Below are 25,008 nucleotides of genomic sequence, written 5' to 3' on the forward strand. Positions count from 1 at the left end.
ACGAAGATAAGGGGCAGGTTACAGACAACAGTCATTTCAGTGATTTTTTTCGGACATCTGTCTTGCTGCTTCACTCTTCTTGTCGCACTGCCCAGGGTTTTTTTGCTGCGGTCTAGCACCAGCCATTGTACTCGACGCCGACATATTCCGAAACTGCCGACATTTTCTTCTCTTACTCCTAGTTTGTTTTTCCTCCATATGAAAAAGAAGCCCCGGCATTGGTTAAGAGCACCGACCGACACCGATAAAACGATTTGCGCCCCCCCAGGTATCGGGGCATCAGTAATTATAATTCGTTTAATTCATTCAACAGCCCAGAACCTACGCTAAAGCCTTCATAAATACAGCAGGTACAATTACAAATACCAATTACACATAACAAAAAAAAAAATTATAAATACAAATCGGAATAATAATTCAATAATAATAATGATGATAATGTGAGTAATCGGATTCTAATGTGGCGGTTGTGTTTTGCATGCTGTCCCTAAATGCACTGTGTGACTGACGTGCGAGTGAGAGAGGAATGTTAGAGTGGGAAGTTTTTTCTTTCTATTTTTATGTTCTATTGTTGTTGGCATCAGCTACGGCGGACGGTAGCCATGTTGTGTAGCACAAGTTCTGAAATAAAAGATTAAAATCTGATGAAGCTGGCGACTTCCTTGCTCATGTTACAATAATAATACTGTCATAACAATCAGAGTCATCATCCAGATCATTGACATAGTCCAGCTGTATTTTTGAGCCAGTTCACTGACGCGCACACCACGCTCATATTTTTCTATCATTTCCTTTTAATTTCAATGGTGAGTGTCACTTTTTTCCCTTTTTCACCACCTGCACTAACCTTCTTGGGACCTATGTTGATTTCTCTCAAAAGAAAACAATGAAATTGCACCGCTGTTATAAATCGCCATATTTCGAGCATGTCGTCATATGTCGAGACAAATGTCGATTCAAATTTTACGTCGGCTTTCGAAAGAATTATATGTCGAGGAACCACTCGTCACACATGTGTAAAGTACAAGCCACTGGCCCTGCCAACCTGAAAAAGTGTGACTTATAGTACGGAAAAGACAGTAATTCATTTGTTTTAAATCTAAAAAAGAAAAAGAATCATAAATGTTTTCTGATATCTGTAGTCCTCAAACTTTCATTGAGGCCAACAGAAATGCAATTTAATTTTAGCGAGAAACATGACGCTGATCCACATGATTTACTTTCGAGGGCAACACAAAATGATGTGGCAGGCCAGATCTGGCCCCCAGGCCTTGACTTTGACACTTCTTGGCAGTATTGTAACCTTCTCTGACATAAAGTAATAGGGCACACTTTCCAAAATTTTTACACAATATATTACTTCATCTATTTTATATAATGATGCTAGACATGCCACAGGTAAAACTCTGAAGTTTAGCATCGATTGAGGACATGTAGACATGGGAGTAACACTTTAACACAAAGGAATTGTGAACTTTCAGAAGTGAAACTTTAGTCAAGGCGTGACTGTAGCTGTCATAGCACTGGCTCTCATTATGCTCTTTCACGCTTGAAAGGGTAACGGAAAGAAAGGTTTGTGGAGTGGAAGTCCAGTGTCTTCTTTTCTAAGTAGGACAAATTTCCACGATGGGCAAATCTATGTCAGACCTGTCAGGCCGTGTTACACTTTCCCCAAAGAAGGACTGTTAGATGTATTGCTCCTTATCTTTGATATATGATGCGTTTTGAGGCCTTTGTATTTGCAGGGGTACAGTACTTTTACACACCATTGTCAAAAGTTTTGTCCCAGCTACTGTAGAAAAAGGCAAGGCATTGTTAATTGCAAGGCACAATGAGACAAACATTTACACTTACTTTCACTCCTATGGACAATTTTGAACATTGATTCTCAAATGTTTTACACTATACAGTATGTCCTCTGCAAAAAGTACTGCACTCTCCAAGTGGTATCATAATAGAAAACATTCAATTATAGCAGCGTAGCAGGACCGACCGTTGCTCAAGAACAAAACAGAGGTTTTATTCCTAAATGTTATTTTTAATGCAGTGGTACCTCGACATACAAACGCATTGACCTACGATTTTTTTCGACATACGACGTAAAATTCGACTCTTCATCTGTCTGCACAATTGGCGAAATGCTCGAGATATGACGATGCATTTGTTAAATTGGACAACAAGGCACACGGAATCCTCTTCTACCTGCTGTCTCCTCTGACCTCCAGCAGTAAGTTAAGGTGAGAATAAAAATGTTTTTATTTTATTTCTTATTTATTCATAATTTATTTGTTTTACATGTCTAAATTAATGCATTTAAATTGCATGCAATTTATTTAATTAGACAGAACACGGCTCACCGTATCCTCCTGTACCTCCACACCAGCCGTTTCCTCGACCTCCGTTCGCCAGTATCTATCAGTTAAGGTGACAATAAAAACAGTTTTTGATTTCCTATTTATTTATTAATCATTTATTTGTTTAGCTATTTGTAACTGTACATGCAGTATCTATTCAGGATTTATCGAAAGATTTTGGGCTGTGGAATACAGAGCCCCTAAAGGGACATCGACAGAAATAAAATAAATTCAAACCATCTAGTGCGCACCAGAAAAATATTTGATGCGCACCAGAAAGGTCCCTTTTATAGGCCACAAACTGCAGGCACTCATCGATAATACAGATAATGATAATACAGGATTAAGTTAAGCTTTAATTCAATCTTGGACTCAACTATAAATATATAACTGCATTACTTGCACATTGTCACCATTACATTGTCTCGTGTTTTCTAGTGCGCACCAGGGCCATATATTAAGAGGGTTACCACACTCCCATAGGGATCCATTATAAGATTTTACCTCCAGGTACTTCGTGGCTATGGAGCCTCGGGTAGTTCCAAACCTGGCTTTGACGAGGGCGGATCGCATTTATTCGAATGGCTGGCTGTAAAGTATATTCGGACGTGAGTTGATGGAAAAAACGATCACTTTTGAATTTTCAACAGTCTGTATTCTATCAGAGGCGCTTTATGATGTATATGTTGAGCTTTACTTGTATATGCGTGGTGTAATTATACATATATTTTATCTTGGTTGACGAGCGATTTTCTCCTACTTTTTAAACTGAGTCTGCTAACTAGAACTATATTGCCAGGGATAAATTCATCAAGTCATTACCTTTTTTAAATTGTCAACTCTTTCAGAGGCCCCTTTGTGACGTACACACTCATCTGTATTTGTGAGTATTGGTAGATGACCGTCTATCACGTGCTTATTAGCTCGATTTTGTAAGCTTTGAATTAAGGTATCCCCCTCATGAAAGAGTACCAAGTCAATGCATGACAACCTGTATTCTTTACACCAAAATGTTTGACATTATTATATTTTAGCGATGTATATAGATTGAAAAGTGATGTCAACAGATAATAAACACAATTTTGAAATAAAAAACTAATTTAATGTTTTTGTTTTGTTTTTTAGGTTACATTTTCATGATCCACATCAAGCTGTTGTTGGTGCCTGCTGATGGTGACTGCTGGCTGTAGGCACTAGGCCTATTTTTAAATACCAACAAACAAACAAAAAAAGCCTTTTATTTCATGTTTTGATGACTGACCATCGCCATCCATTTTTTCTGCTGCTCTTGGTCTTTGGGGAAACCATGCTGCACAACCAACCATCACAGGCAACTGATCTATAAAATGTTAGATGTAAACGATGAACCATGACACCAATTTCACCAAATGTTCAATAAAAAAAAGTGATTTTCTTTATCAAAGAGTAATACGTTCTTATTCTTATACATTACCATCTTGAGGAAAAGCATAAAATGTTGTTCCTGTCTTGTAATCATTTTGTGTTGCTTGGGTCCAAAATGAAAAATGCCTCTACAGAGGTACAGGTTTGGTTTTGCTAAAATTAGAGGCTATATTCAAAATTTAGTTAAGTTATGCATGAAATGTTTGTTAAATGTCAGTTTGACCCAAAACACAAAGAAATAAGTCTATCAAATAAAAAGGAAAATGTACACACACACACACACATACAGTATATAGGCTAAGCATTAGAAAATGCAACAGTAAAGAAAAGTGGAAAATAGAATTTAAAAGTCGTGACCACAAACCCAAACTTTTTGGGAAACAAAAGTGTTGTTGTCGCATATGTCCATGCGACAAACTTCGAACTACCACTTAGAACTTGGGAACAAAATATGTTATATATGGGGTTATCTTTAATATATTACCACAGGTAGGTGAATCAAGGAAATCGAGACATTCCCTGGAAAAAAACAGTATTCTAGTTGTGAAAAAAGAAAAACCTAAATCATCATGCATTTCAAGATAAAAGTCGATTTCCCGTGCTCAGTGCTAACAGAAACATGATACTTTCACTCCTCAACATCGAAACGTTTACATAGTTTTCAGTTATCGCCTTATCACTCCAAATGTAAAACTAGCCTTTACATACAGTGGAGCAATTAAGTATTTAGTCAACCGCTAATTGTGCAAGTTCTCCCACTTGAAAATATTAGAGAGGCCTGTAATTGTCAGCATGGGTAAACCTCAACCATGAAAGACAGAATGTGGGGAAAAAAACGAGAAAATCACAGTTTGATTTTTAAAGAATTTATTTGCAAATCATGGTGGAAAATAAGTATCTGGTCAATACCAAAAGTTCATCTCAATACTTTGTTACGTACCCTTTGTTGGCAATAACGGAGGCCAAACGTTTTCTGTAACTCTTCACAAGCTTTTCACACACTGTTGCTGGTATTTTTGCGCATTGCTCCATGCAGATCTCCTCTAGAGCAGTGATGTTTTGGGGCTGTCGTTGGGCAACACGGACTTTCAACTCCCTCCACAGATTTTCTATGGGGTTGAGATCTGGAGACTGGCTAGGCCACTCCTGGACCTTGAAATGCTTCTTACGAAGCCACTCCTTTGTTGCCCTGGCTGTGTGTTTGGGATCATTGTCATGCTGAAAGACCCAGCCACGTCTCATCTTCAATGCCCTTGCTGATGGAAGGAGATTTTCACTCAAAATCTCTCGATACATGGCCCCATTCATTCTTTCGTGCACGTCTGGCAGTGCAGGATTTGAGTCCCTGGCGGCGCATTGTGTTACTGATAGTAGCCTTTGTTACAGTGGTCCCAGCTCTCTGTAGGTCATTCACTAGGTGCCCCCGTGTGGTTCTGGGATTTTTGCTCACCGTTCTTGTTATCCATTTTGACGCCATGGGGTGAGATCTTGCATGGAGCCCCAGATAGATGGAGATTATCAGTGGTCTTATATGTCTTCCAGTTTCTAATAATTGCTCCCGCAGTTGATTTCTTTACACCAAGCGTTTTACCTATTGCAGATTCAGTTTCCCAGCCTGGTGCAGGTCTACAATTTTGTCTCTGGTGTCCTTCGACAGCTCTCAAACACAGTTTGGAGTGTGACTGACTGAGATTGTGGACAGGTGTCTTTTATACTGATAATGAGTTAAAACAGGTGCCATTAATACAGGTAACGAGTGGAGCCTCGTTAGACCTCGTTAGAAGAAGTTAGACCTCTTTGACAGCCAGAAATCCTGCTTGTTTGTAGGTGACCAAATACTTATTTTCTACTCTAATTTGGAAATAAATTCTTTAAAAATCAAACAATGTGATTTCTGTTTTTTTTTTTCCACATCCATGTTGACAATTACAGGCCTCGCTAATCTTTTCAAGTAGGAGAACTTGCACAATTGGTGGTTGACTAAATACTTATTTGCCCCACTGTATGTGTCCTAATGCAATGACATAGTCAAACAAGTACTTACATACATGATTTTATCCATTTTTCCATAAATGTTGCAATTACCGCTGTCACTTCCATTGAAAACAACTACAGCACTGCTTGTGCTTGGAACTACTCACGCCCTACATGAACCACGTGACCACCCGCGGCGAGAACAAAGAGTGTCATAACCCTCTTTACATGGCCATGGTGCGCACCACATACTATCTGGTGCGCACCAGATGGTTTAAATTTATTTCTGTTTATGTCCCTTTAGAGGCTCTGTAGTGGAACGAATTAATCGAATTATAATGTATTTTTATGGGGAAAGCCGTCTCGACATACAACCATTTCGACATACATGCCAGGTACTGGAATGAATTAAATTTGTATGTGATATCACTGTATTACTTTACGCCACTGCAAAATATATCGTATATGTATATTTTTTTAATATACAGTGGTACCTCGACATATGATCGCTTCGACACATGATCGTTTCGACATCCGACGTAAAATTTGACTCGCTATTTGTTTCTACATCTGATGATAGAGATGTAGAGATCGGCATCCTGATCGATCGGGTGCGATCACGTCATTTTCAAAGTATCGGAATTGGCAAAAAAATATCGGCCATGCCTTTTTTAATATATATGAGGAATAAGCGGCATGGAAAATGAATGAATGAATGAATGAATATATATTTTAATTAAATCGTTTTCTAATTGTATTTAACGTTACAGACAAAATATGTTACACTCATCCAGAGTCTTTAGTTTAGGCTTAAGGTAGGGTTATCAAATTTATCCCGATAACGGCGGTAATTAATTTTTTAAAAAATGTATCACGATAAAATATTTAACACAATTAATGCATGCATTGCACGACCCACTCATGCATTGTCGCGCTCAATCTGTAATGGCGCCGATTTACCTATATAGAGAGATAAAAGGCTGCGTAAAATGAGTAGAGTGAATTTTGGCAGCCTTTGGAGGCTTTTTTTAATTGGCTAAAGCCTTACAATCCCTCCCCCTACGATTAGAAATATCATGAGAAGCAATATGGGGAAGCAAGGTAGCAATTGATCTTTTTCTTAACACCTTCCGTTATTTCCCAACGTAGAGAAGATATATCAATTGGTAGTACTACGCACAGTCATGGTTCCTCTTTCCATCATGCATTTGGGCATGGCTATAGTATCATTTACTGAAAGCTCAACAAATACAATAGATGGCAATATTTAGTCACAATATACAAAGTCACAAGTCTTTTGATCCGTGGATCCCTCTCACAGAAAGAATGGTAATAAGGTAAATGCCATCTTGAGGATTTATTGTCATAATAAACAAATACAGTACTTATGTACTGTATGTTGAATGTATATATTCGTCCGAGTTTTATTCATTTTTTTCTTAATGCATTGCAAAAATGTATATAATCGGGAAAAATTATCGGGAATGATTGGAATTGAATCGGGAGCACAAAAAAAAAGCAATCGGATCGGGAAATAGCGGGATCGGCAGATACTCAAACTAAAACGATCGGGATCGGATCGGGAGCAAAAAAACATGATCGGAACAGCACTATCTGACGACATACTGGAAATACGATGACATGACACCGCCACAGACATACGTATGGCGGATTTTCTTGTGAGAGAAATCAACACAGGTTCCAAGAAGGTTAGTGCAGGTGGTGAAACAAGGAAAAAGTGGACGCTTACTGTTGCAATGAAGATGGAAATGATAGAAAAATATGAGTGTCGGGTGCGCATCCGTGAATTGGCTCAATAATTTGGCCGTAGAGTGTTGACGATCTCATACCGCCGTTAGCCAGTCTTTATGAGTTAAGGTGACAGTTATTATTGTGGTGACACCGCCAAAGAAATCGCCAGCTTCATCAGGTTTTTATCATTTATTTCAGAACTTGTGCAACACAGTACGCCTACTGTCCGCCGCAGTTGACGGTGTTCTCAACAAAACATTAAAAGAGAAAGTAACATCTCAACCGCACCTCTCTCTGTCACGTCAGCGACGCGGTGCGTTCAGCTACAGCACGTAAAAAATGTCGGCCACATTAGAACACGATTCTTTACATTATTATAGGAATTCTTATTCTTATTTTATTATTCTAGTTTTTATTAATAATGTATTTGTTTTGTTATGTCTAATTGCCATTTGTAATAGTACCAGCAGTATTTATTAAGGATTTTGTGTAGGTTTTCGGGCTGTGGAACGAATGAATGGAATTATATTGTGTTCTTATGGGAAAATCCTGCTCGACATACGACCATTTCGACTTACAAACGCGGTCCTGGAACGAATTAACTTCGTATGTAGAGGTACTACTTTATTATATACTGTACTGAAGACAAATATTTCTAAAAATGAGTTATGAATTCATTTTGCTAGAATTTACTGTAAGTAAAAATAAACTTGTATAAAACAAAACTGTTGTGGTGGATTAAAAAAAGAAAGATGAAGTCACTACAACATAATGCAAAGTTTGAACGGTGGAATCACTTGTCAGTCTTACATTTGGATAATGGGTGTGTACACTTAATGTGAGCCTACTCATACACTGATAGATTGTGCTAGACGCCCAATCCATTTAAACTTGCAGTGGGCCTTGAGTTCAAATGATTTGAACATCTATCGCCGTCAAATGCATTGAATGAGCAGCACCTTCTCATAATTACCAGTGTGTGTGTGTGTGTGTGTGTGTGTGTGTGTGGTGGGGGTGCGTGCGTGTGTACTGACACAATCAGACATCAGAGGTCACTGCTGTGCTTCAATGGCACTTTTAATAAAACAGACATTTCATCCTCACAACAGCAATGTCTGGACAGGGAGGAGGTGGGCGAGAGGGGTCTGGTGAGGGTTCCCAGCGCTGAACTGCACTTTTCCCATTGGGCATGTTTGGGTTCCGTGAATTATGCCTGGCAACTGGAGGTCATATAAACACAAAGGTGAGAAAATCAAAAGGTGTACATACGTGATAGTGGGAAGCACTTCTGTTCCTCCTGATTATTTGAACAAACGTAGCGAAGAGAACCCAAACCATAACCCCTTCCAAACCACGACCCTTTACATATTTACAGGAAAAAATATTACATTCAGTTAATTCACTATAAAGCTAATTCAGCTGTGTCTCTTTTTTGAGGGCAGAATTTCACATGGTTTCACATCCAGTTTTAAAACATACTCATTGTTGTCCTGTTCGGTTACTGTCATGTGGAGCCAGCAAGCCAATCATTAGTGATAAACAAGTCATCAAAACCCCCACCCCCTCATTTTTAATATCCCTGGTCCATATTTATACTTATGTACACAAGCAGCAATCTAACATCACAAAGAAACACCCACCCGAGTTGCATTCACCCCCCCAAGCAACAACTCTCCCACCCAAAATAAAAACTCAAACACTGCCCACATCGTACCCTGTTCTAAAAGAGCATGCCAAGTTAAACAATGAACACAGAAAATGTCTCTATACAGAAAAAACACCCTTAAAAATGTTTTCCGTTTTTGTTGTTCCTGCTCCCAAAGTGTTGGACCCATTTTGCTTCAATTGGGGCTTTCTCTGGCCTGCTTCTGACCAAGAAAAGTTCTTTCAGGGCTTTTCGGAGGGCGACGTTATGCGAGGCCACAATGCCGTGAGGTTTGGGTTAGGGTAAGGAGCATTCTAGACAGACGGGCTCAGATTTGGTTGTTTTTTTGTTGTATTGATGTTGAGTCAGAGATGACGGGGGCTTGGGTGGCCGTTGTGGTAGAGCTTCTGCTTGATGTGCACCATGTTGCCACTGGAGTCGTCCAACTGTCGGAGCTGGGCCCTGCGACGCAATTCTCGAAGGTTGCAGAACTGCGGCAGCCATGACCAGGACGGCGTATCTGAGGAGAAGAGACGACAGGTGAGATGATGCTCTGATTATTATCTAATCTTATTCATATCATTGATGGGGGCATGGTGGAAAGACTTCAAACCAAAATGAACTTATGCATCAACAGTTTTCTTTGAAGCTGTTTTAGCTCCGCAAAATAAAAGTATCTTAAACCTTTAAGGGGGGAGACAGAAAAGAAAGAACAAGGGGAATGAATGGTGATACAGAAAATATGATTGAAAATACTGTACATGCTACTTAGCTATAGGTAGCATTGCAAGCTCATTACAACTTCCTTTAATGAGGTGACACCATATAAGGTGGGGGTTACAGCCAGTGGTGGACGAAGATCTGACGAAGTACTCACTTTTTTTGTTTTTTTTTAATTAAGTAAAAGTACAGATACAGGTGCGGAAAAATTAGTTAAGTAAAGGTACAAGAATCAAAGGAAAAAAATACTCAATTAAAAGTATAAAAGTAACTGCATTAAAATTTAACAAAAAAAAAAAAGTAAAATGTAAAAGTATTTTCTCCCGATGCAAAAATGTAAGATATATATATATATATATACAGTACATACATACATACATACAGAGATCTGAGTCAATATTCAAAGAAAGAACCAGAAAATTCATTGACTGCTCAGTTTTATTTAAAACTATACAGGATGAAATAAAAGCAATAGAATTTACTGCACTGTAAACAGAAGCTTAACAAGCTCAGAAACTCCAAAATTTAGCTTCATGTTGGATTGCAAGCACTACAACTATCAGCTGCATACCGCCACCTATTGTACAAGAGTGTGGTGGTTTTTATTTATCAATATCTTGTTCACCTGCCTAATCTTGCTTGTACTTGTGTTGCTGCCTCTAGTGCGTGGTTACGGTATAGTTGTACGGGGCTTATGGATTGTGCCGAAGGCATGAAAACTAAATTATTAATTCACAATGAGGAAAAAAAGAAAACAAACAAAAGTAATGTATAACGCAGGCAACAATTTGAAAAGTAGCGGAGTAAAAAGTACAGATATCTGCTGTAAAATGTAGTGAAGTAAAAGTAAAAAGTACCACTTCATATTTGTACTCAAGTAAAGTACAAATACACAAAAATGTCCTTAAGTACAGAACGAAGTACTTTTACTTAGTTATTTAGTTTATTGACCACAGCATCCGGTCTCTCTATTGGCCTCCCTCTCTGTGCACCAGCAGCAACACACACTTAGCTTAGCTTACTTTGCTTACTTCTACAGCACTTTTAAATAGGTTTGTCACCTGTCCTCTGAAATAAGGAATCGTTCCGAATTGGGAATTAAAAGTTGCGTTCCGTATTGAACCAATAAAGAATATATATAAATAGAGTTTTGGGATGTCCCTATTTTTCGTCGCCTGTACAGCTTTCGGCGCAATGGGCGCCCTCTCGTCGTTTGTTTTTCGTCCATATGAAAAAGCTGCCCCAGCATTGGTTCAGAGCGGCTATTGGCCGGCTCTCATTGGTCTGGAGCAGGGCAATAGCGATAGCTGCTTGGCGTGCAAAGTGATCACGTGTCATCATACAACAGAGAGTGGAGTGAGCGTCAGGAGAAAAAAAGGCTGCTGTCAAGTGTTATAATATTGGACCGGTAAATGGTACCGGCACCCTCTTTGTTGGTACTCGCCGATATCGATACCACCATTTCGGGCCGGATCGGCCCCCACTGCTGATACTAGTATCAGTATCGGTGCATCTTCACTTGTAATGAACCACCCAAAGGGAACTCAAAAAATACTTATTCTAGAAAGTGTACAAAAATACGATTTTATCCATGGCACCTTCTCAGATATACTGGCCAATCAAAAATGCCTTTTTGTATCACATGAGCTTTATGTTTTCTTAAACACAATTTACGTTTATGCGATGGTGTATAAAACAAGATAGTTTGTTCATTGATTTCACCCAGACGACAAATGTAAACATTAGTGAGATATTCAAAGTTGTCAATGTTTAACAAGCAATACTTTCAAAATGAAGGCACTCATAAGCCCATCCTCATTGCAGCATTTATACAGTATATGCTGGTATAGGTGCTGCTCGCACAAAATGATCAAGAATCACTGGTATTAAAGTTTCTCCCATTTGAGCTGTATAAAAATGACTTAGTGCACTCATGCAGAGTTTGGACTGAAGTCACGGAGGTCGTTTAGCAGCCAGATTCATCATCGCTCTAATAACATTTAATTCTGGGAAGTACAAGGGAGCTTTCTCACACTGGCAGGGTGCACCGTCCTGGATTTATTTCTTATGATATCCTATCATGGAAAAATGAAGGTTGATTTGATATTTCAACTTGACAGTCAAGAGAACATTTTGTCCTTTTATGACACTAAAAGATAAAAATAAAACCCATCTATGTCTTTTAAGACATGGGGACATGAGTTTCAAAGGCCATTACAGTTGATTAGTGGCATTGTCACATGTGGGAATGTTTTTGAGTTGTACGGCATTTATTGATTCAATAGATGACACTTCAGCTGTTTCGATGTGTGAACAGAATCTGCCAGTTCACTTTACTCCAACATTATAAGGTCATTTTCAATCTAGCGACCTTAGACTTTATTGTCTGAATGGCTAATGTTTCACATCAAACGCACAGGTGGATGCAATAGATAGCATACAAGTTGAGCCTATGCCGGTGTGCTTAATATCATTTTCCTACTCTTCTTCACTTCATGGAATAAACAACTTTTGCCAAGCAGTAAGCAAAGAAAATAAAAACTGGGTTGAAACTAGGCTGCTCGAGATTACGGCTGAGGAAGAGATTGTTAAACGTTTGAATTGAATGGCGTGGGACTCCGTGGTATACGACCGCATCACTCCCAAGTTGTGAGAGATGGGCATCCATTGCACAGAAACAAAAAACACCACATGTAAATAACGTGTGGTTAAACAATAAGGTGTGTTTATAGCATGTGGTTTCTTGTATTGATGGATAATAATTTTAAATAAACCTTGTTACAGAGATACCTCGCCTTGCGAACGTCCCTATAAACGGAATTTTCAGGCTAGAACACACCTCAGCGGGAAAATATTGCCTCTTGTTTACGGAGAAATTTCAAGTTACGGAGAGAAAAATACTTTACAGTACTGTAAAAGGTGTTAGGGCCTCCACCCCTCCATCCTGAGCCCTGCCCCAGGTGAGGGGAGTTTGCCTGTCGAACCTCAGACGGGTGGAGCGGCCACCGCTGACAGCAATCATGATCAGCCAGCTTAAACCCCCCAACGGACGCAACACCACGTCACCAGATCAACTTGTCTGGTTTCACCATCAGTCGTATCGCCCACCCGGGCGGTATGGTCGGGTCCTCTACCAGAGGCCTGGGAGCTTGAGGGTCCTGCGCAGGGTCTTAGCTGTCCCTAGGATTGCGCTCTTTTGAATGGAGACGTCGGATGTTGTTCCTGGTATCTGTTGAAGCCATGCACCCAGCTTGGGGGTTACTGCCCCTAGTGTCCCGATCACTACTAGCACCACTCTTGCCTTCACTCCACACATTTTCTACAACTCTTCCTTCAACCCTTGATATTTCTCCAGCTTTTCATGTTCTTTTTTCCTGATGTTGCTATCGCTCGGGATTGCTACATCTATCACTACTGCTGTCTTCTGATGTTTATCCACCACCACTATGTCAGGCTGGTTGGCCATCACCAGTTTGTCTGTCTGGATCTGGAAGTCCCACAGGATCTTGGCTCGGTTGTTCTCGACCACCTTCGGAGGTGTCGCCCACCTTGACTCTGGGGTCTCCAGTCCGTACTTGGCACAGATGTTCCTGTACACTATGCCTGCTACCTGGTTATGTCGTTCCATGTATGCCTTGCCTGCTAGCATTTTACACCCTGCTGTGATGTGCTGGACTGTCTCAGGGGCCTCTTTGCATAGCCTGCACCTGGGGTCCTGTCTGGTGTGATAGACCCCAGCCTCTATTGCTCTTGTGTTAAGGGCCTGTTCTTCTGCTGCCATGATCAGTGCCTCCATGTTGTCTTTCAATCCGGCCTTTTCCAACCATTGGTATGTTTTTCCCATGTCAGCTACCTCCTCAATTTGTCGGCGGTACACACCATGCAGGGGCTTGTCCATCCATGATAGCTCCTCAGGGTCCTCCTCCTAATTGGGCTTCTGTTGCCTGAGGCATTCACCAAGCAGGTCATCACTGGGGGCCATTTTCATGATGTACTCTTGGAGGGATGTAGTTTCCTCCTGGATCGTGGCTCTGATGCTCACTAGTCCTCGGCCTCCCTCTTTTCCCTTTGTGTAGAGCCTCAGGATGCTGGACTTAGGGTGAAACCCTCCGTGCATTGTAAGGAGCTTCCTTGTCTTGATGTCAGTAGCCTGCATCTCTTCCAGTGGCCAGGATACGATGCCAGCAGGGTATCTGATTACTGGTAGGGCATAGCTGTTAATGGCCTGGATCTTATTTTATCTTATATGTCTATATCTATCTATCTATCTATCTATCTATCTATCTATCTATCTATCTATCTATCTATCTATCTATCTATCTATCTATCTATCTATCTATCTATCTATCTATCTATCTATCTATCTATCTATCTATCTACATATATACATATATATATATATGGCGGAAAACAAAGGCAAGGCTGAAAAAGCAGTTTCTGCTCTTGAACGCCTCTTTAGAATAAAGTGCTGTATTTCAAGCCAAAAGAACTGTTGTGTTTGATAGAACAGTATTTGTAAATGCTGCCATAGCAGTTTCATTAAGCCTCCGAACTATTTTTAATTTGTCCGTCTTACCCTGGAGACCCCCGTTTACAGACGCCGCACAACCACTTTTGTTTCAACCCAGCCGTGAAAAGAAGAAATACATCTATTTATTATTTGAAATGTCAATCTTTTTTAGCCTAGAATCATTAATTGATGTCTAATATTTAGTTTAAAAAACATTTATAAAATTATTCACTCCATATTTTAAACTTTTAAACAAATTATGTCATAATGAAAAAAATAGCGTCTGTAAATAGCAGGAGCTCCACCAAGTCGTTGGATTGTCTCTTTCAGTTCGCTGTTAGTGCCGTCTAGCATTGTGAATATTTCTGTGTGAGCTCGTCTGATCGTCGACACATTTGTTTTGTTCCAGGACCTCATCTACGCCTCTTGTTTATGGGACTTTTGCCCAGACTCTCCATGCCACAGACTTCACAGCTCTGTGAATAATAAACTGCTTTAATTCCTACCCTCACTATCTCACATGCTTGTTTTGGGGTTCTCACCCCACCATCATAACGTGGTGCATTTCAACAGTGCTTAGAACAGATTAGGGCATTAGGAACATTAGAAAATGTGTCTCTACTTGCGACATTTTCAGGTTACGAGACCACTTCCAGACAAGGGCGTAGGTTTGCATAGTGACGGTAGGGACATAACACTACCAACTTTTCAGGAGGCTCAAATAATCTCCACCAACTTTTAAGCAACCTTATTTGCATTATATAATGACTTCAGTTATATAGGTCATTTAGATTGTCTGCCTATATCTTGTAAGGATAGAATTGATCCTACCATTATTAAGTGAATTACAGTACTTTCATTATGTTCAGACTTACACTGACCCCTTTTCACTCGCTGAATGTGCCAGTCCATTTTTTTCACTCAAACGCACGTTTGATTGGCTGATGACTTGAACTCCCTCCCCACACACACACACGCATTCACAGCCCGACAGAAATAGAACATGCCGCCTCCCCCAACCCCTTCGAAGACAAGGGATATTAGAAGTTTTTTCTGCCAGCAGCAGCCACTGCAAGTAATGTAAAAAGAAATCAATGTTGTGGAGGTGGGGAACACACAACTAATTTTGCTACTGCTACAGTGCTTCAAGACAATTTTACTCAGATTTCTTGAAAAAAGAGCTAGCTGAAAATAAGCTTAACAGATTTATTTTTAGCAAAAGGTTTGTATATTTAATCTTAAAAGAAAAACTTGTTTGTCAGAAATGTTCTTAATTCAAGAATATTGTTCAAAACATTATTGGAAACCATTTTTTTCTTGATTTATGTAAAAATTGACCATTAGATGTATGGGCTCAATACGAACAAATAGGAATATTTACTTAAAATAAGTGGAAGAATCTGACGCATTAATCTGTTAACTAGCCTTTAGCACTCAAAAAAGGAAAGATGGAGAAAATTATTTGACTAGATTTAACAAAAATGATCAGATTAAGACATTATAAATTTGCATTGTGAAAGTATAGGACAATTCAGATTTATTTTGCATTGATCATTTAGCCTATCAATTAATTGGGTTCATATTGGTGAGAAATGTAGCCCTGACCCCCATTCACCAAATATGTTTGGTCTAATTAATGTCCCATCCCCAGCAAAAGGTGGACATGCAGGTTATGCTGTTATATTGTCCCTACCAATATTAATACCAAACCTACGCCCTTGCTTCCAGAACCAATACATTTTGTAAGTAGAGGTACCACTGTATTTTGAACATGTTAATGAACATGTTTAATGTTCTGGTGTTGGAGTGCACCCCAAACAAATGATTCTGTTACAGGGTCTTATGTCTGAATACACACATTCTGTAAAAAATTCAGATCAAATTTACATGTTAATGTTGCAGTATTTTATCTCAAAGTCGCTTCAGTGTGATTAACTGAAGCCAGTCTATTCATGGGAAGGACACTTAATTGCGAAGAAATTAAAACAGGGACATGACTAAATGGATGAAATATAGGCCATTACAAGCCTCTTCCCAGAGTAGAAGACTGTATAAAAAATGCAACACAACATAGTGTAGATAAGATGATTTCACAGAATAAAAGCTACATAGATGAAGAACAGTGGCCATCCCAGGGGATCAACATTGAATTTTGATGGTGTTAAGTGAGCAGGAGGGCAGACACTTTTGCTTGCAGGGTTACGAAGTGAAGAAGGTGAAGCAAGGCTCTCGGAGACAGGAGGAGGGAAGGGCCGAGACTACAAAAATTACCCAACTAAAGGATGAGTGGGAGGAGGAGAAGGAGGAGTGGAGACCATGGCGGTGAAGTTGAGCAAGGATGGGGTGTGTGTGCAGGATGGAGGGGATGAGTTATTTATAGCTGTGAATGGGCCATGCTGTCCACAAGGACTGCTCTGAAGGGTATCTAAAGGAAAACCAGGGCAAACAAAGACCAGTCTCTCTCATTTAAATAAAAGGATGGCGATGACAATGCATGCTTTGGAAATTGTTTTTTTTTTTAATCATTTCGAGCGTTTTAAGAAACTTTATAATTATTATTAGTTTATTTTCTTGTTGTAATTCTATAGATCTTGAAAAAAATGGAGTTCCGATTGCAATGAGAGCATCCCAGTGTGTGTGTGTTGTCTTTCTCACTTGCCATTCCAGCTGTTCACTCTCTCCAGTTCTATTTTTAGAACTGGTGGAGAAGAGCACGGTGTGTAACTGGGGGTGGGGATGTGACAGCACCTTGTTCCTGAACCTCCATCTATTCCCAACAAATACAAACACACACGGGGGCCTGCATGCACACACGCAATACTGAAATCCTTCTTCTTCTTGTCGCCCATACCTTTACTCTTCCTCGCTGTGAGGCTGAATGAGTATTACCTAGCCTCTGCATCTCACAAACACACTCACGTGTATTCATACACAAGGGGCATTCCCTTCCAGAATAAAAAGAGACAATATAAATACTTCATGGATGCTTCAACTTTGTGGATCTATTTGCAGTTCCTCTTGCTAATGTACTTATTTTTGTGTCCCTATGGATGACAATGAGAATCCACACATTTTGTATTGTTAAATATTTATCTTTACTGCGTATGCAGTACCTTGTGTATTATTTGTATTTTATTGAATGTTATCACGTATTTATTAGTGCTGTCAAATGATTGAAATTTTTAATCGAGTTAATCACAGCTTAAAAATTAATCATAATTAATCGCAATTCAAACCAGCTATAAAATATGCCATATTTTTCTGTAAATTATTGTTGGAATGGAAAGATAAGACACAAGACGGATATATACATTCAACGTACTGTACATAAGTACTGTATTTGTTTATTATAACAATAAATCAACAAGATGGCATTAACATTAACATTCTGTTGAAGCGACCAGTGGATAGAAAGACTTGTAGTTCTTCAAAAGGTAAATGTTGGTACAAGTTATACAAATTTTATATTAAAAACCCTCTTAATGTTTTCGTTTTAATAAAGTTTGTAAAAATTTCAATCAAAAATTAAACTAGTAACTCGCCATTGTTGATGTCAATAATAATTATGGTGCTAAAACCCATAAAATCAGTCGCACCCAAGCGCCAGAAGAGGGCGGCAAAACACCCAAAAACACAAGTAACAAGTGGAAATGACACTATGCTGTCATTTTAATCTGTTTGAGCGGGGCATGTGCGTTAAATGCGTCAAATATTTTAACGTGATTAATTAAAAAAATTAATTAACGCCTGTTAACGCAATAATTTTGACAGCCCTAGTATTTATAGTTGGATGCAATTAAACGGAATAGAACGAATGAGTTTGCTACCTCACATACAGCTGTGCCTTGAGACATGAATTTTAAGACATTCCTGACAATGCTCCTAACTCATATTTGTAGCTCAAATCATCTCTTCCCAAAAAATGAGCTGAAATTAATTCATCCCGGTCTCTTTAGAAACAAATAATCTAAAACGTTTTTTAAGTGAAAAATAGCAATCTCCGATAATGAACTTTAATTTTTAAAAAAAACTCACACGGGAGATAGAATCAAAAGCATTAAACAGTTTGCCCATTTTAATGCTGTGATCCAAGTAATTCTGGTTTGTCTTCTGGTTCGTCCACTTTGGACTTCGGGGGACAGAACTCCGTGAAGTTGACCCCCCATCAGATGCAAATTTATAAAAAATTATGCCATCGTTTGTACTAGGCTTGTGCTCGTTTGTGCTGAATTTTTGTTTGGTTGTGCTGCTATCGTTTTTGAGGTATTGATTTTGAGTGATGATGTCACGCAGCCCCCCATTTACTGCAAAATGAACACGAAATGGTGCCATTCTTTTATGCTACATTTGTGCTCGTTTGTGCTGTAAAATTTTCGTTTGCGCTGCTATCGTTTTATAGAGATATTAATTTCGAGCGAAGCGTACCAACTCTCTCAAGATGAGACTCCGAGACTGTCTGTGCTGTGCATGAACTCCTGGAAGCGCCTATATATATATATATCTATATATATATACAGTATATGTATATAGCCTGTGTTGACGTGATGTGTAGATTGATATGCCGGCCACTTGAGTTACCAAAATGAGGTGAAATTACATATACAGTAATATTACATTTGCCGAATCAAGAAGGACTGACACGGATTTTGTTGTTACAAGGAAATACTACAAGGTATGTACATATATACAAAAATGGTATGTAATTCTTTTTTATTGCAGTTATTGGTCGCAATAAAACTGTTGGACAACATGATTCAATTTCTCGTTTTATTTAAAACGATTGGTGCATGTTCAAAACAGGTCAATAAGTCACAATTTATAAAATTATTTGAAAAATATTAACGAAGGTTGAGCACACGAGAATGTGTTATCAGACAGCAGAGCTAAGGGAGCCTCACCAAACTTTCACCCAACATTACGCAGACTCTCGGCGGCCTCCAGACTCGGTAATTTCAGCATATCATAAAGTTGCCGCTGTTAAAAAAGCTCGTAGTTGGATCTCGGGATCAAGCTGACGGCCCAGGCGAGCCACCGTCTGTCCCAGCCTCTCAGCCTTACACTTGCATCTATGCATTGACATAATTTTGCCATCTACACGTACTGAATAGCAACAAGCTAGCAGCCACAGCAGTACAGTAGTAGGAGTAAATAATATTAAAGATCATCATAATTACAATCATCTTCGTAATAACAATATCAAAGGCAACAAGTTGTTTCACGTGCAAGATTTTAGCTTTAGTATTTTTTGAGCACCGGACACATGAAAATGCAGGGATAGGAAGAACATACCTTCCATAGCACAGTGGCAACATGGCTACAAAAACACCCGGTTTTTGTGGTGACAGAAGCTTGGTCCCACATCTGCCTTTATGAACATTTCCTCCCCTGTCATGATGATGGCAGATGGATGCGGTATTTCCAAATTGTCTTTTTTAAGGGATTTTGATGAGCAATGTTACTTCAGCTCCACTGTTGTTTTGGATGGAGAAATTGTAAAACAGAAGTTGCGAACAGAAATGCAGAAGTAAACCATAAGTACCTAAGAAACTTGTCTATAAAACGATAGGAACACAAACGAAAATTTTTACAGCACATGCTAGCACAAACATAGCACAAACGATTGATACCATTTTTAATCAAAATGGCAGCTGGTTGACCTAAGATTGACCTATAAAAGAATTGTTAATACCTCAAAAACAATAACACAAACGAATGACATAATTTATCTATAAATTTGTGTCTGATGGGGGGCCAATTTCACAGGGGTCAATAATCCAATAAAGTTATCCAGACACAAATAAGGAATAACCAACTTCTTCTACTTCTACTACCTCTCAAAAGGTCATAGTAAGATACTGTAATACAAATGATAAGTTATCTTTTAAGATATAAATTCACACCTGAGAGTAGTGTTAAACTATTTGTTTAAATGTGTTGCTCTACCGTTTATGTTCAAATATGCATTGTATCCAAAATGGTAATGATTAGTGCTAATCGTTAACATGTCAATTGTATTTTATATTTGTATTTAGCATTGAGCTAAATTAATTCTTCGTGAGACAAATTAAGCAAAAAATACAAATTTTATTGTTTTCACATTTAGTGTAGCATTAAACCTCAACTGTGAGAGGCATTTGAAAAGTTTAAAAAAAAGTTTGATTAATTATTTAATCCTGTATTTCCTTTTACTCTTGCTTATTGTGAAGTGAGCAGAATTGATTTCACTACCAACATATGAGGCTCGTACCTCAAATCGAGAAAAAAAAAAAAGAAATCAAATGACAGCTTGTATCTCCAGAAAGTCTGGCCAGTTTTTTTCTCAAGGTAGCACTGCATGTATATTTATAGTTCTCCATTGGCTGTACTGTAAAATATTACGTGTGCTTGAAATCTATCACTAAACTTTCAAAAGAAGTTGTGGTTCCTTTCCCAGGAACTGAACTGATCGCCTGCCAATCGCAGGACTCCAAGAGACAAGCACCCACATGCACACCTGTGGACAATTTAGTCCTTACTAAAGTTAAGATGTTTTACGGATGTAGGAGGAAGACAATGCAGAGAAAAGCCACACAGGCATGGAGATAACCTGCCAAATCTACAGAAAAGTCGATATTCAACTACCCAACCTCATGAAGCAGATCTGCATTGTACTTTCATATGTTTAAATCGTACCTACATAAGTAGTAAAAAAGTATAACCATCGGCTTCTTAGTTATATTGACGGGTCATATTAAACAGGCACTGCGCCACGTCTTCAAATAGGGGGCCATCCCGCACTCTGCTTCAGTTACTCGCAGTCGGTCGCAGCGACATATCCAGCGATCCAATGCCAGATTTAGGTTGAAAAAGTACGAAAGCTGCACCGCATACAAACAAGAATGATTGTCTCAGGAGTGATCTGTTTCGAGGATTCAAGGTAATTATTATATTTTTTTGTACCATGCATGCATTTTGAAACATTGTGAAAAAAATCAATGGAAGAAATTAGCCGCTACATTATCGCAATATTTACGCAAAATAAATGCTAGCTGCACGTCTTTTTCCCTTTAAACCAAGAATCGAGACGGTTTTACATCCATATCTATAAAGAATACAGGGATTTAAGCATTCATTCACAAGAATTTTCAACGGAAAAAGCTCTTTGTTTACATAATGCTGCCGCTACATTTGCTTACTGACTAGCATCATAATTCGTAATATTTACGTAAAATAAATGCTAACTGCACGTTTTTTTTTGTTTTTAACGAAGAATCGAGACTGTTTTACGTCCATATCTATAAACAATTCAGGGATTTAAGCATTTATTCACAAGAATTTTCAACGGAAAAAGCTCTTTGGTTACATTATGCTGCCGCTACATTAGCTTACTGACTAGCATCATAATTCGTACTATTTACGTAAAATAAATGCTAACTGCGCGTTTTTTTGCTTTTAACCTAGAATCAAGACTGTTTTACGTCCATATCTATAAAGCATTTTTTCACAAGAAGTTTCAACGGAAAAAGCTCTTTCTCTGTGATTCCAATCGGGCAGCTTTGACGGCCACGCCAGCAATGCAGGCTTTTAATCGGCCCCGCGTCCCGTCCATACATTATGAAGTCTATGGTATAACGTAGTCTTTTAACAAAATACTTCATTAAGGCAGATTTATTGGTTGGAAATACCAATAAAACAAAATAATTCAGAGGTCAATAAGTCTCACCGAACTTTCCATTATCTTTAAAAATTGAGAAACTAAAGCCACAGCTTGCACGGAATGTTAAGTCATTCTCTAGTTTTTCTGGAACTTTCGACTAATTTGTGCCAAAAGACTGAACACATTCCAATTTTAGATGCAAAAGCAGATGGTCGCTCCAGCATAAGAACATTCTGGATGTTTTATAATCCAGCTCACTGGCTATTGTGTAATCATACAGATCACACTGAAGAGCAATGAGAGAAAAAAGTAAGGGTACAACTATCAAGCATTAATTGGATGCAAGCATATGGCATCAGAAAATTTAGATGATGCAAACTGGACTATAAGTCACACTCTTTTTCATAGTTTGGCTGGGCCTGCGACTTATACTTAGGCCCGATTTATATGTTGATACTTATTGTCGAGGGCACGTAATACTGAAGATGAAGATTGAGTGGATTTGGTAGTGGTTCGGATTGAGATAGAGAGTTTGTTTTGCTTATCGTTATCTCAATAATGTCTAATATGTCAACAGATACCTATTTAGCACTTTGTTCTCAGTTTTATTACTACTATGTATGTTTGTGCTTAGACTCTGATTAAATGAATAGACCTCCCCAAAATTCGACTTTTACTACAGTGTAATTTACAGTACAGGTCAAATTTTTGGACACACCTCAATGCAACACAAATGAAGGTCCCAACCTCATTGATAAAGCAATACTAATCAACCCTTAAAGGCATATGTAAACAAATAAACAAATAATAATAATAATTGGGGTGACTCCCTCTTGAAGATCATCAAGAGAATGGCAAGAGTGTGCAAAAAAGTATTCAGAGCAAAGGGTGGCTACTTCAAAGATACCAGAATAATATATAGACCCTAATCACATGACGTCACAACTCCACCCCCCGACTGGAGCCGCCATATTGTCCGTCAGCTCGTCGTGTTTACACATTACCGCTACGTACATGCCTCCTATTGCGGCGTGTTTTTCTGCTTGTTAACATTAATAATCAAAATGGTGAAGGCGTGTGTGGCGTTTGGACTTGAAGTTCTACCGTATTCCGAGAGACCCGAAGAGGAGAGCGAGATGGACTGCTGCAATTCAACGAGAAAACTGGGCACCAAACGATCACCACAGACTATGTAGTAGTCATTTTATACCTGGTAAGATGCATTTAATATATATTTAGAGGGTTTTGGGCTGACAACCACAATTAAGATCATTGCGAGGCTAATCGCCGACAACATACAGTTTCAAATTCAAGATGTTTATTTCTTCCGCCATCATTATTTTTTGAATAATATTTAGCTGGTACCAAGTGAAAGAAGCTGGCCTCCTCTACGGATCATCAGTTAAACAGGGGTGTCCAAACTTTTTGCTAAGGGGGCCAGATTTGATGTGGTAAAAATGTGGGGGGCTACCTTGGCTGATTTACGTAGAACAATATATTCAAACAAATTTTAGCAAGCCCTTCTGTGTGTCACATTTGCTTTATTTATTTATTTTTTTAAATTGATAATTTCAACAATCTCGCCTTTGTGGCGTTCTCTTTCGACACTCGGGCTCTTGCGAAATACTGCTGCGAAATTAAACTAGCTTCAAGTTGCTATAATTTCTCGCTGTGTATCTTCTCTGTAATGTTGTCGTACATGTCAGCGTGTCTTGTTTGGTAATATCGCGTCACATCGAACTCTTTGAAAACAGCGACTGTCTCTTTGCAAATGAGGCAGACACAGTTGTTGCGTGTTTTATTGAAGAAATAGTCCAATATCCACCTATCCTTGAAGCGTCGGCCATCGCAGTCAACTTTTTTTTTTCATTGATTGTAGCCATTTTAGAAAATTGGAAGTAAAGGGTCACACGGGGTAATGTTGCTTAGAGTGCTGCTCTTAAAGTTTTTCAAAGTTTCGTGAGAATAGGCTGAGTTTCTGTGGACAAGATAGTTGTAGATATCAGGGTAGCAGATGTCAGGCAGAGACGGCGAAGACAGCGGGTCGAAAAATATCGATTTAGGCATCAAATATGGATCTGGTGAATGGATCAACCGAAGCTTTTCCACATAACGCCTTTTATGCAACACATCCAATGAGTTTTCAGCGTCAGAAAACATGAATTCATGGCTTCCATGAATTGCACTATAAATTGCACGGTAAATTGAGACCATTGAGAATACGGACACACAATGACGGACAATATGGCGGCACAATGCAGCGATCACGTGATTGTGTGACGTTGGTGATTGGGGTCTATACAGTCCCTGACAAAAGTCTTGTCGCTTATCCATTTTGTAGAAACAATTGCTCATAACCTGACTTTTAATTATTCAATTGGTTTCAGAAATGGCTAATATTAAACCTAAGACCCTCTCAAATGATGTTGAATGTACAAAAATATATTTGTTTCACTGAAAAAAGATTTATCATTTAATGAAAACATAAAGGTAAAATTTTGGCAAGACAAAAGTTTTGTCGCCTACAGAAAGTAGTGTGAAAATTGAACATAAAATGTACTTAAAATACAAAAATATGTTACATTACATAAGGGAATTAAGTAGTGGTGCTGTGAGTTCCAAATTTAACATAAAGGGGTACTCTATTCTATTCTATTCTACAATGTAAATGGTCATGAAATTAAAGAAAACACGCGGAAGAGAAGGCGTGTCCAAACTTTCGGCCAGTACTCAATAAACAATGGTATGAAAAAGTATCTGAACCTTTTAGAATTTCTCACATTTCTGCATAAAATCACCATCAAATGTGATCTCATCTTTGTCAAAATTACACAGATGAAAAAACAGTTTCTGCTTTAACTAAAACCACCCAAACATTGAAAGGTTTTCATATTTTAATGAGGATAGCATGCAAACAATGACAGAAGGGGGAAAATAAGTAAATGAACCCTCTGCCTAAGGAGACTTAAAAAGCAAATGACACCAATTTTTACCAAACACTTTAAGTCAAGTG

The 25,008-nt window shown here is 38.7% G+C and overlaps 1 protein-coding gene across 1 annotated transcript in view; it reads right to left on the bottom strand.

Moving 5' to 3' along the window:
• Positions 1-8,536: 8,536 nt before the first annotated feature.
• The window catches only part of tmem240a (transmembrane protein 240a), a 38,791-nt gene continuing 22,319 nt past the window's right edge, over positions 8,537-25,008 (bottom strand). The window contains exon 4 of the mRNA XM_057856204.1: positions 8,537-9,649. Coding sequence (XP_057712187.1) covers positions 9,495-9,649 — 155 coding nt within the window. The 3' untranslated portion in view covers positions 8,537-9,494. The remainder of the gene's footprint in view (positions 9,650-25,008) is intronic.

Source organism: Corythoichthys intestinalis, chromosome 2, assembly GCF_030265065.1.
Source record: "Corythoichthys intestinalis isolate RoL2023-P3 chromosome 2, ASM3026506v1, whole genome shotgun sequence".
NCBI lineage: Eukaryota > Metazoa > Chordata > Actinopteri > Syngnathiformes > Syngnathidae > Corythoichthys > Corythoichthys intestinalis.